Source organism: Erpetoichthys calabaricus, chromosome 10 (genome assembly GCF_900747795.2).
Source record: "Erpetoichthys calabaricus chromosome 10, fErpCal1.3, whole genome shotgun sequence".
In the NCBI taxonomy this organism is placed as follows: Eukaryota; Metazoa; Chordata; class Cladistia; order Polypteriformes; family Polypteridae; genus Erpetoichthys; species Erpetoichthys calabaricus.
In genome coordinates this window covers 94,941,649-94,955,625 of record NC_041403.2, presented here as the reverse complement: position 1 = coordinate 94,955,625, position 13,977 = coordinate 94,941,649, and the positions used below count along the sequence as shown (strand labels likewise).

The 13,977-nt window shown below is 38.5% G+C and overlaps 1 protein-coding gene across 4 annotated transcripts in view; it reads right to left on the bottom strand.

Moving 5' to 3' along the window:
• The window catches only part of zmynd8 (zinc finger, MYND-type containing 8), an 85,652-nt gene that overhangs the window by 32,329 nt on the left and 39,346 nt on the right, over window positions 1-13,977 (bottom strand). For 2 of the 4 annotated variants that reach the window (XM_028811631.2, XM_028811633.2), the window contains exons 4-5: window positions 10,153-10,371; window positions 9,563-9,676 (exon numbers count right to left, since the gene is read on the bottom strand). In XM_028811631.2, the coding sequence (XP_028667464.2) occupies window positions 9,563-9,676; window positions 10,153-10,371 (333 nt within the window). Of the gene's footprint in view, window positions 1-9,562; window positions 9,677-10,152; window positions 10,372-13,977 lie in introns of those variants that run through there. The other 2 variants (XM_028811634.2, XM_028811635.2) reach the window with 2 other exon arrangements.

Below are 13,977 nucleotides of genomic sequence, written 5' to 3'. Positions count from 1 at the left end.
ATATATATATACATACAGTGGAACCTCGAGATACGATCACCTCTGTATACGAGAAATTCAAAATACGAGGAAAGTATGAGTGAAAAATTCAGATCTAAATATGAGCATTGGCTCACGTAACGAGCCACGAGCCAGGCTGTGGGTATAGCTCGCGGGTTAGCGAGGGGGCGTGGTAGCTGTAGCGAGCCGCAGGGCGATCTGCGTTGTCTGCGTTTCTCACCTAAGTGCACAGGTTGGAAACTGCCCACATCCATGATTTGTCCTGTGCGAGCGAGCGAGTACAGGCTCGCGTGTAGCTGAACAGGCGAGCCAAACAGCTGAAGCAGGACGGTGTAGAGAAGGTCATTAAGTGTCTCGCCTGTTGCAGAGCCCGCATGGGAGAAGCAGGTGAGACGCTAACAGAGAAGAAGCACCGGGGATTGTCATCTGTTTTTTGAAGACTGCTTCCTGTTGACGTTTTAACCTCGTGTTAAAGGATTGTTATTCTTATGTACTTTAAACCTCCACTTCACAACTGTTTTAAGGATTAAAGATTTATTGAATGCTCTACTGCACTTTGGACACCTGTTTTGATTCTTTTAATAATCAGTTATATTATTTACCAGTGTTATTTATTAAAGGTAGACTACAGTATATATAATTTATCAGTGTTATTTGTTAAGAAAATTGATTTTTATGTTAATATATTTGGGATGCGGAACGGATTAACTGGATTTCCATTATTTTCAATGGGGATGTTTGTTCTAGATACGAGAAATTCGCTATACAAGCTCAGTGCTGGAACGAATTAAACTCGTATCTAGAGGTTCCACTGTATATATATATATATGTGTGTGTATACACACACACACACACACACACAGACACACACACCAGAATTCAAATGACACTACTATCCATATTACTAACCGAGAATGGTAAACCGGATGATGGACGCAGGCACATCCGGCCATGGGCCGTATGGACGCAGGCACATCCGGCCATGGGCCGTAGCTGCAAAAAGACGTACTGCGCCGGCGCAACAAACAGTCCACGAGAGTCGGCTGAGGACCCGAGAATGACGGACAAAAGAGGTCGAGAGAGGCGGATGAGGGTCCGCGAGAGACGCAGGCGCAAAAAGAGTCCGACAAGAGCACAGAAAACAGGAGTGAGCACATACAGAAAGGAGTCACAAAAATGAGGCTCAACAAGCACCAAAATAAGGAAAAAAAAACATTAAAGAGTACTCAAACGAGGGGAAAGCATGAAACACATTGCACACGAAGCTACACACAACAAAAAAAAAAGAACAGACGAGCGCACAATAGCAAGGTACGACCATACCCCCGCCACCCTACAGGCACGGGACGGGACACACACCAAGAGGGGGATTCAACAAGCGCATGGAGGACCAAAAAAAAGAACACAAAACCACCCCACAGACCCTACAAGCAAGGGACGGGGCACACACAAAGAGAGGGATTCAAACAAGACACAGGAACACAAAAAGAAACAAAACGCTCGCGCAACAACAATCCCCCCCCACACATCCATAAGATGTGACACCCAAAGCCACATATTCGAAAGTGAACGTCAGCACCTTCACACTAGGCAGCATAGGTGTCGGCATAGGTGTCAGCATAGGTGTATGTCCTTTCAATAAAGCACTATTAACCGTTCAACTGCAGAAAAGGCTCCATATTAACAGTGAGTGCAATTATCCTTATTACTTATCCATATTTCGCATGCTGAGAAAGAAACAAGTCATGAATACACGCTCACGGGTACAAAACGATTCGGAAAGGATAACGGGAACAAACACACGTACACGAAAGAAACAAGAAAATAGACGACGGCGCATAAAACGCGCTTCTGAAACACCGGGAGAGAAAATGTCAAGGATCGAAAAAAGGAAAGCGCAAGTGACACCGTTACAGAGACGTGCCCAAATGGACAGACACAATGAACGTAGACGCATTCAGCGCGCGGGTCAAAATGCTGCATCGAAAGAAGCACGATTACAAACCGAAAGAGCTCGCGTGTCATACATACAAAAAAGGGAGCGAACAGACAGAATAAATGAACGGAGACGTGAACGACGCGCAAATGAACTGACAGAAAAAAAAAAAGCAAGACGCGAAAAGCGCAAAGCTCAAATGACCGACATACAAAAACGGACAAGGCTCGATACAAACAATGCACGGCGTAGACTGAAACGGACTTTGCGCAAAGCCGAGGCGAATAAAAAAAAAGAAAAAAATAGCGCGTCACAAATAATGGACATGCAACAAAAAGGCAAGCAACCGCAAAAAGCAAAACATGCCCGTCGGGGTCATCAACGCCACGCACCTGTTAAACGCTTACGACAATTGGCTGAAAACGCCTTCAATAAGGAATCCACTATTGAGGAAAATTCATTGGGATTAATGAATGTCATTTGCAATCATTGTCATTCACTTAACTTCACAGAAGAAACAACTGGCAATACAAATAATGAATTTACACGTTGTTGTCAAAAAGGTCAGATTGCACTGCCTCCTTTACATTCATATCCTGAATATCTAAAGAAGCTTCTAACTAACGATGTGCCTGAAAGTAAAAACTTTATGAACTGCATTAGATCCTACAATAGTTCATTTGCTTTTGCATCTACCGGAGTAAATATCAGGCCACCAAAAGGCAATGGCCCATACTGCTTTCGCATATGTGGACAAATATTGCATCGCATTGGAACAGTGCACCCTCAAACAAATCAACAACGCAAATATGCACAAATCTACATCCTAGATCCGGATGAGGCGATCTATCAACGCATGAACCTTCCTGAAAACAAACAATGCACAGAGCTTATAATGAGAAACGTCACTCATGTCATAAACGAGCACCCATTAGCTAAATCTATAAAAATGCTACATGAAGTTGAAAAGGAGGCAAATACAAAAGCAAATGCAGAAGGTATAGCAGCAACTACAATTGCTTTGGTCTTGATAAAGGACAAAGAACAAGATCCAAGACGATACAATCTGCCCGTCGTTAATGAAGTGGCAATTGTCTTTCAAAGTAAAGATGGTGAGCCTCCATTTCACAGAGATATTGTTCTACATTTACGTCCTGATAAAAACAACACACCTACATTCAAACGCATAGACATTTGCTTTCCGCTTCTTGATACTTTAACATACCCCATATTATTTCCGACTGGACAGGAAGGATGGAGTGCTACAATTTCAAGAATTAAAAAACAGCAGGCACAGAGACGATCACGTGTATCCATGAAAGAATATTTCTCCTACAGACTCTCAGTAAGGGACGACTTTAATCCATTACTCAATGCAGGAAAGCTAACTCAACAATACATCGTTGACGTTTATGTTAGAGCGGAATCAAATGATCTGCAGTGGATAAAAAACAACCAGCCTTCACTTAGAGCCGATAAATACAAATCGCTGCTGGACTACATTAATCGGGATGCTGACGTCATGGAGCACCCGGCTGGAAAACCTGTTATTCTACCATCATCCTTTCAAGGCAGCCCACGCAATATGCAACAACATTACCAAGATGCCATGGCTATCGTAAGAAAATTTGGAAAACCAGATCTGTTTATCACTATGACCTGCAATCCTAAATGGACAGAAATTACAAATAATCTTAAGCCGTGGCAGAGAGTCGAACATCGTCCTGATTTGGTTGCAAGAGTCTTTAAACTTAAACTGAATAACCTCCTACAAGATATCAAACAAAAATCTCTATTTGGAACTGTCACAGCCATTATCCACGTTATCGAGTTTCAGAAGAGAGGTTTACCACACGCCCATATATTACTAATACTTGATGAGGATTCCAAAATACGCACTGAATCTGACATCGATAAAATAGTCAAAGCTGAAATTCCAGACCGTGACACCTCTCCACGCCTTTTTCAAATTGTTATAAAGAATATGATTCATTCACCATGTGGCCCTACAAATCCAAACAGTCCATGTATGCTTAATGGCAAATGTTCAAAAGGCTTCCCCAAAGACTTCCAAGACGTTACACTTGGTAATATAAATGGATACCCTAAATATAGAAGACGAAAGACAACTCAATTACAAATTCGTCCAGGTCATTCAATTGACAACAGCTGGGTCGTTCCATACAATCCTTATTTATGTTTACGCTACAACTGCCATATAAATGTGGAGATCTGCGCTACAGTAAAAAGCGTTAAATATCTATTCAAATACGTATACAAAGGACACGATTGTGCTAATGTCTCCATATCTGAAACAAATGATCACGATGAAACTCGAATGTATGTTGATTCACGGTACGTCAGTGCTCCGGAGGCCATTTGGAGAATATTTTGCTTTCCTATGCACCATCAGAGCCACACAATATGTCGCTTACCAGTTCATTTGGAGAACGAACAAACTGTCTGTTTTCATGCAGGTCATGAGGCACAAGCAGCAAAGAGAGCAGCCACAAAAGATACTAAACTAACTGCGTGGTTTAAACTCAATCAAAACGATCCCAACGCTCACCGTTGGAAATATTGGGAAATACCTGTTCACTATGTTTGGATTGACAATGGCAATTTCTGGAGAAAACGACATCACCACGGTGATAATGTCATAGGACGAATGTACACAGTCAGTATTAAAGAACCTGAAAGGTTTTACCTTCGATTACTTCTTCAACATGAAACCGGAGCTACATCATTTCACGACATTAGAACTGTACAAGATGGCTACACCATCAAACTCTGTCAGACATTCCAACAGGCGGTAAATGACAAAGGATATTTATTAGATGATACAATTTGGCAAAAAACTCTACACGATGCGATATCCTATTCAATGCCATGTCAAGTTCGACAACTATTTGCTTATATCTGTGCCTTCTCATCACCATCAGATCCTTTGACCCTCTGGAATACAAACAAAATGGGAATGATTGAAGATATTTGCAAAAAAATTCATGATACTAATGATTCCTGCATCGACTGTGAAGCCTATGCACTACACGACATTCGATTGGCTCTTATGCTCCTTGGGTATACATTGGAAAACTTCCATTTACCAAATGTTCCAGATTCCTTACCGGATATAAATTACACACCTATTGATCTACAACAAGAAGAACGAATTGCACAAACTATGCTTTCCTCTTTAAATGAATTACAATCTGATGCTTTTCAACAAATTATTCATGCCACGGAGGACAACAGCCCTATACCCAAATGCTTCTTTCTTGACGGCCCTGGAGGAAGCGGAAAAACATACCTTTATGAAACACTTATACATTTCTTTGCTGCAAGACAACAGATAATTATCTCATCTGCTACAACCGGAGTGGCAGCAAATCTGTTAATAAATGGTCGTACATGTCACTCAATATTCAAAATACCGGTCCCAATCACAGAGACATCAGTATCTACTATGAACATTCACAGTAGCAATGCCCGAGACATCCGTCTTGCAAAACTGATAATTATTGATGAATGTACAATGGCATCCAGTCACTTACTCAACACCATTGATAAACTTCTACAAACGTTGATGAATAATAATATTCCCTTTGGAGGAAAAGTTCTTTTATTAGGAGGAGATTTTAGACAATGCTTAGCTATTGTTCCACATGCCATGCGCTCAGCTATTGTTCAGTCCACCTTAAAATACGCAGACAATTGGCATTGCTTTAAAACAATACAGTTGGTACAAAACATGCGATGTCCAGATCCAGAATATAACAGTTGGCTGATACAACTGGGAAATGGTACACTCACAAATACAGATGGACTTCACCCAGATATTATTTCCATTCCACAATCCTTTATCTCAGACGACTTAGTAAAAGAGATATTTGGAACAGCAATCACATTAGACCAAATACCCCTGTTAACACAACGCACTATATTATGTCCAAAAAATATTAATGTTAATCACATTAATAACCAAGTCATTTCATTACTTCCTGGAGAGACACAGATCTTTCTAAGCTCAGACAAAGTTGACTCTGATGACGACAATGAACATATAAATTTCCCCTTAGAATATTTGAACACTATTAACCCTGCCGGATTACCACAACACGACCTTGCCCTTAAAAACGGAACAATAATCATGCTATTAAGAAACCTTAACACAAAACAGGGTTTATGCAATGGCACACGGTTAGTCGTCAACACCATGACACGCAATGTTATTCAAGCAACAGTTCTTACAGGATCACATGCTAACAATACTGTTCTCATTCCTAGAATTGACCTTACAAGTTCTGAGCTAGAATTACCTTTTACATTGAAACGCCGACAGTTCCCCATTAAACCTGCATTTGCCATGACCATCAACAAATCACAAGGACAAACCATGGACAAGGTTGGCATCTACCTCTCTGAACCCGTTTTTGGACATGGACAACTTTATGTTGCCTTCTCACGTGTTCGCCGTTCATCTGACGTTAAAGTTAAAATTATAAATAATCCATGCCAGGGAAGACTCATTCAAGGAGAAGACACCATCTTTACTACTAATGTTGTATACAAAGAAATATTCCAATAAAACATTAATATATGACAAACACTCTATTTGTTATTTCTATGGGCATCATCCAAAGCTGCACACTATTCTATATCTAATTCATACATCTGACTCTTTCTCATGTCCCAACGCCAGGGGTTGGCAAGCGAAGCGAGCAGGGGGCGGAGCCCCCTAGTCAATTTATAATGCCGCTCCTCTGCTACACGCTCTTAAAATAATATTCTTCTACGTGTTCAAAAACATTATTTTTCTACCCTAGTTTTTTACAAACAGGTGTTAATTGACCTGTATTTATTACAGAAAAAACAGACATGATGTGTGTTTTTATATATCTGAACAGAAAGGAGAGAAAACAGAGCACTGCCTGGCAGAATGTAGTTAAGCCATCCAATAGGTCATCGCACATCCCAAAACAAAATTAATTACAGTCCATTACAAGGTGCTTTACGTAATAAAAATGTTGTAGCAATACAAAGTGAAAAGCATCATACAATATATGGCCAAAAGTATGTGGACACCTGATCATCACAACTATATGAGCTTGTTCGACATCACATTCCAAAACCATGGGCATTAATTTAGAGATGCCCACCCCATGGCTATAACAGCCTTTCCATAAGATTCTGGAGTGTTTCTGTGAGATTCTTGTCCTCCTTTAGCAAAAAGAGCATTTGTGAGACCTGGCTCACAACCTAAGTTCCAGTTCATGCCAAAGGTGTTCAATAGAGCTGAGGACAGGGCTCTGTGCAGGCCACTCAATTTCCTTTACACCAGACTCATCAAACCTTAACTATACAGACCTGATTTTTGTGCAGAGGGCACATCCTTTCCCAAACTACTGCCACAAGATGGAAGCGACAACTGTCTAAAATGTCTTTATATGCTGTACCATTAAAAATACCGTTCACTGGAACAAAGGGAACTAGCCCAAACCTTGAAAAACAGCTCCGGACCATTATTCCCTGTAAAGGGTGGAAGAGATGGACCCCATTCTATGCCTCAGCCAGGAGGCTGGCATGACATGCCAACATAGATGGATTGGCACCCTGGTAGGGTTGGACAGAAGAGCCTTACTCAGCTGGGGTTGGTCAGTATAATGGAAGGATCGGGGAGTCAGCCTTTCAAGTTGGTATGCTCCCTTGATATGCAAGGTGGCAGTGCCCCTGGACCTGCACACCCATTCATACACCTGCAGGTCATACTGGGAATTGTAGTCCCATTGGTCAGCCCTGCTGGGTTCCATGGGTGTCACCAGGGGGAGGTATAGGAAATGGCTGTCCCTACTCTGGCAAGCTTCCGCCTGACCTGGAAGTGCTTCCTTCAGGCAATGTCATGGCACTGTAAGTACTCCTGGGTCCGGCATTAAACGGGGTTCCTCATCTCACTCGGGGAGTTGAAGTCAGGTGGAAGAGGACAACACTCGCCTAGAGGAGTGAAGGAAGGAGTGAAGAAAAGAAAAGAAAAGAAAGGAAAGGAAGGGAAAAGAAAAGAGTTGGTTAATGAGAGGCATGTAGAAAGGTATTTTGTGTAATAAAAACATTGATTTGAGCCCAGGACTGGAGTTGGCAGTATTTGGGATGGGCCTTCAACACCCCTTAGTGGCCACACCCTTGCCACCAAACTGTACATTAAGCAGTATGGAAGGTAGTATTCTCCTGTCATCCACCAAACCCAGATTTATCCATCATCCTGACAGACAGTGAAACAAGATTCATCACTACAGAGAACCAGTTTCCACTGCTCCAGAGACCAAATGACACTTGGCATTGCGTACAGTGATCTTAGACATGTGTGCTGCTGCTCAGCCACAAAAACCTAGTTCATGAAGCTCCTGATGCAGAGTTCTTGTGCTGATGTTGCTTCCAGAGGCAGCTTAGAACTGTTTTGTGAGTGATGCACCAGAGGATAAGTGATTTTCACAAGCTGTGTGCTTCAGCATTAGGTGGCCCCGCTCTATGAGTTTAGATGGTCTGCCACTTCATAGTTGACTTGTTGCTGGTGCTAGATGTTTCCACTAGATGCTTGCAATAATAGCATTTACAACCAGGGCAGATCTAGCAGAGTAGATATTTCATGCACTGACTTGTGGCAAAGGTTACATCCTATGACAGTGCCATGTTTAAAGTCACAGAGTTCTTCAATACAACCTATTCAACTGCCAATGTTTGTTAATGGAGATTGCATGACTACGTGCTTGATTTTATGCATTTTATGCACCTGTTGATAAAGTGTGTGTCTGAAACACCTGAACTCAATATACTGGAGGGTGTCCACAATGTTTCTGGCCATATAGTGTATTTATAAATAGCTGGTAAACACAGTAAAACACTGATTTCATTGACTGCACTATGGTCATAATTGTCTAATAAACTGTCATATTGTAGCACAAACTAAATAAAAAATAAAATAACTAAAGATGTCACTTGGAAAAAAAACCTGAAACATCTAGGTGTAGATTTAAACTCTTGTTCAATGATTAGTGCCTATGTTTAAATATTCTGTATCTAAAAGCAAGTTAAGTAACATAGAAGCTGACTATGCTTAACCTTTAACTTCAATAAAAATTAAAGAAATCAAGAGTGGGTATTTATAGCAATGGGTTGGAAATATTAAGAAGACCGTGTGTACTTAAATTAATCAAACTAAATTTTCTTAATGTTGAAAAAGGACACAAATGTAATCATTTGACTACAAAAAATATTCAAGGATGTATATTTTGATAAAAGATCAAAAGCAAATTCACTTTGTTGTCATTCAATGAAATAATTTCTGTCAGTGTTCCAGCTGACCTTTGGTGGTCACATGACAGTTTCCAAAGAAAGAAACACATTATCCAAAGCATCTCAGGTTGTTGACTGTGGTTTTTTAAAAATTAAAAAAGAAAGAACAAAAAAGACAAAGAAAAGGTAGCCAAATTACAGGGCATCATCATGTACCTTATATAAAAGTGAACAAACAAAATAAACTGTATATAACTAAAATAAATATTTTTCAGATTAAAAGATTGAAAAGATCATGTATATCAAACTTAACAATGCACGACTATATAAAAATCTTACCCCAGGTTGCTTCATCTTCTGCAAAGCAAATTTAAGGAGATAAGACAGCTGATCTATCGTTAACATTGTCATGGCTTTACTTTGAGTTTCAATGCATTCGGCAACTGTTATTTTCTGTGTGGAGGGGAAAAATATATTAAAATTTTTTCCTACTAGATATTTTAGTATAATTTTGCAGAGAACATCAGCTAACATAACCTTAAATAACTGTTATTCTATTGATGTCACGGGATATCAATGTGTCTGTTTTCATGTAATACAGTTATATTGTGTTTTCCCAATCAAAAAACACTGTCCAGATAACTATCTTTAAACATATTTCTATATAAATCATAAATAACAACAAAATGGGCTATTTTGTATATTAAAACAATCAATGCTGTAAATGTCTGAAGGTTATTTGGAAAATCAATAGTATGCATAAAGAACAAGTAAAATAGGTCTAGGTCAATAAACAATGTAGTGTTATAATTTCTATAAAAATCACTTTTGAAGGTGTTTTTTCAGAACTGCAAATACACTTTCTCCCATTACTTTATCTATAAAATGTTACTGTTAAGAATACTGCACCAACCCCAATTTCCCAGTACCTCACATTCTGGGCAGAACCAGTCCCCTTCAGGCTCAGCTGTCAGTTTCAGACACTTTGCATGGTACACCCGTGGGCAAAGCTCACAGCAGAGGACTTGGCCCTCCCGGTGACACACCCAGCAATAGAAGTCATTTCGGCCGTCCTGTGGTACAACATCAACAGGGTCTGAGGTGAGTGGCTGCTTCATATAGTAAAATGGACCATGTCTTAGTTCTGACTGAAATGCAGGCAAGAAAAACAAGTTTGGTTACAAAATACATGAGTATGATATTTTAAGGCACAACACTTACATGTGAATATCACCATGCAAAGGTGGATGTCAAATTTCATTTTAATACATTTCTAAAACAAAGCTGAAATGTCTAAAATTAAATAAGGGTTTTCTTCAAAGTCTATAGTACATCTTGAATAATTCAGTATATTGAAACTACCTCAATAATCATTTGCATTACCTGTCTGTTTATAACTCTATATGAATCTGAAGGTTATGTCTTTTCATGAATGCTTCAAGTCATTCCTTCCAAACACTAACATCTATATATTGCATTTCAATGAAGCATGAATATATTCTGATGGAAGCAGAGCTGAAGCTCAGGAAAATCAGAAGTAATAAGATTTAAAAATATAAATTAATTTTCAAAAGGCTTGAAAGTTAAAAAAAAATAAGTTTAGCGCTTTCTGGAAAGCAGATAAACAAGAATGACATAGATGGAATTTAAGAATTCATGGGATGCTGATCTACCATCATTAATGGCACTATGTGAAAAACTGCAAGATATGCCATAATAAACAGCCTTAAAAATGTCAAGTACATTAACTAAAGAAGTGATTCTAAAGACGTCAACTAGTCTGACAATCTAAAAATTAAGACTGGCAAATCAAGAATCTAAACATCAAGCTTGTTTGATTAACCCAATATCACATCTAAATGTTTTGTTAGAAACCACTGATGTCTCAGCTTTAAGTAGATGAATGGGTAGTTTAGTTTAAACTTCTTTGTGTGAATTAACAAGTGTTTTCTTAATTATGTTTTTAATGCATTTAAATTATTGTTCTTGAGTATTTGATTCAGTATTTTGAATGAAAAACTTTATTTGATCCTGGAGTTTGCAAAATCCAATACTGAGCAATTGTACACTCAGATCCATCTTCACAATTAAAATGGCTTTAAATAAAGAAGCAGGCACTGAGTCAAGTAGTGAATAAACAGGTGGTAAAAAAAACAACATGCTTCATGACTTTTAAGACGATTGCTAATGTGCTCTGTTGATATCACCTAACTTTATTCTCTTAATTTATCCTGAAAACAGATGCATCTACAGTACTGGTCAAAAGTTTTAGAAGACCTCAGTTTTTATTCATATTTAATCAGTTTGAAAAGATAAGCAGTAAACTGCCAGAAGTTTAAATTTAAAGTTTAGTTTAGCAAAAACTGACAAAAAAGGACATTTCAGAATATTAGAAATGGACCTTCTTCAGGGAACAACTAATAGGTTACAACCTACAGATGTTCTGCAGCCGTTCAAGTAAATTAAGCCTTGGAAGTTGAAGCAAATGATTTATCACAGGTATCCTAACTTCTGTTGATTACATAAAAACCCTCTGTTTGTCATAAAGACCATGTTACTACATCTTCTGAAGTACTTACTGGATCTATATTACACTGTAGAAAGTTGTAAATTTCAGTGATAATAGCAAGAAAATGGCAATTAATAAATGAAATGAGACAGAGCATTATTACCCTTAGAAGTGTAGGCCTTTCATTGTTTTGTTTTGCAGTTTTTCTCAAAGTATCAGTGAGTACAGCATCCTACACAACCCAAAGGCAATTGGAAGTGGAAGAAACTCATCTGGTAGATCCAAAGTCACGACCCAATCAGAAGACAAGTTTCTGAGGGTCAACAGCTTGCTAATAAACGCTTTGCGGCACAACAGCTTCAAACACAGCTTAACAGTGGTGGAAAAAAAAAAGCCTCGGTTTCTACCGTAAAGAGGAGACTTCGTGCTGATGGTTTGACAGGGCAAGTGGCAGTAAGAAGGCCATTCCTTAAAGGACAAAATAGCTGTGCACTACCGCAGAGTGGAAAAAAGTCTCATGGACTGATGAATCAAAACTTGAAATCTTTGGTTCATCACGCTGGGTGTTTGTACGCCATTGAGTTGGTAAAAGGATGGTTCCTCAGTGTGTGACACCAACTGTCAAACATTGAGAAAGGAAGTGTGATGGGCTGGGGTCCTTTTGCTGGAGACAGAGTTGGTGACTTGGCTGTCATTCTGAATCAAAAGGGTACCACAGTTTGGCTGTTACAGAAAGGGTGGCTTCTTTGATTAATCAAAAATGTGAATAAAATTTTATATACTTAATGATTCCATGACTTGTTTTTTTTCTTTATTTGCTATTGTTTATTTGTTCTGTGCTGTTACTTCATTAAACTGAAATCATTTTCGTAAAAGCTGAAAAACAACTGAAGTGTTCCAAAACTTTTGACTGGTAGTATGTCTGACAGAATATAACATCATACAATGAATTTACGTTGGACACCACTACTGAGAGAAAAGTATTGAATGGTCATGGAGAGTGAAGTCTTGCCCATGAAATATGCAACCCTGATTTAATCTATTGAGTTGGGAATTTAATTCTGATCAAAATCTATATTCCACTGCAGTGAATGCCCTCTAACCAGCAGTTCAGTCAGTTCACTGCTCATTATCAGAGAAGGGTAAATCCACATTATAAGCCACTAACTCCAGGTTGGTCTATAAAAGTCTCTTTGAGGACATGTCCAAGAAAAGAGGGAAGCCAGCATTATGAAAGTGGAGAAAGAGTAGCCATCAAGTGGAATGAAAATAAAAAACAAATATCTCTTACAGATATTAAGCAAGGATATATCTTTTTTAAAGGTTTTCTCCTAAAAGAAGAAAACATTTACATAGGCACATTCAAAGAGGAAATACACTTCAAAGAGTAGCATGTGAGAGCATGTTAGAACAAAAAGAACAATGTAGGGGGATAATATTATTTAAATTATAATCACACATCTAACGAAGAACTACAGAGAGAGTTGATAAGTGTGATACTTTAACTTGCAATGGGCTAGAACATTACTGATGATGACATAGAATTTACCTTCTATCTGATGACTGACCTCTGCAAATTGAAAACTTTTTGTCCCTAGTAATGCAAACTGTTGGCTTGTAAGTAGGTTGTAACACTCAAAAATTTAACGTGCAACTTAATAACTGCTGCACTAATTAAATGTTACTTTTCAAATCAACGGGAAAAACTACATGCTAATATGACATCAGATAAACTGTGTATTAAGCCTTGAATTTAAGCAAAAAAGTGCAGATTAAACAAGGAAGCTCCACTGCAAAAACTTCACTTTCTACTCATCTTTGAGGCAGCATGCTATACTGAAATATGCAGATATACAAAGCTAAGCTACCAACAGGAGGTCTAATTACAATCACAACCTTTAACTCTGTTTTATTCAGTGATTAGGGGCTCTTTTATGGTATATACCAGCAGAAACAGAGGTTTGCAAAGAGCTGTGCCAAAACACAAATCAAGAGAACAATAAAACTGAACATAACCACAAACACTTCAAATTTACAGCCAATTCTACAAGCCAGCAACACTAAACAAAACTGTGCTGTTTTAAGTTTGCATAAAATACCTGTTTTATAGATAATCTAATATTTTTTATTAGTAGTTGTCTACAATTTTAATGATAATAAACATGCATAAATATTTTTTAAATATCACATTAATGCAGGTGTGTACACATTTACACTGCTCAAAAAATTAAGGGAACTGTTAAAT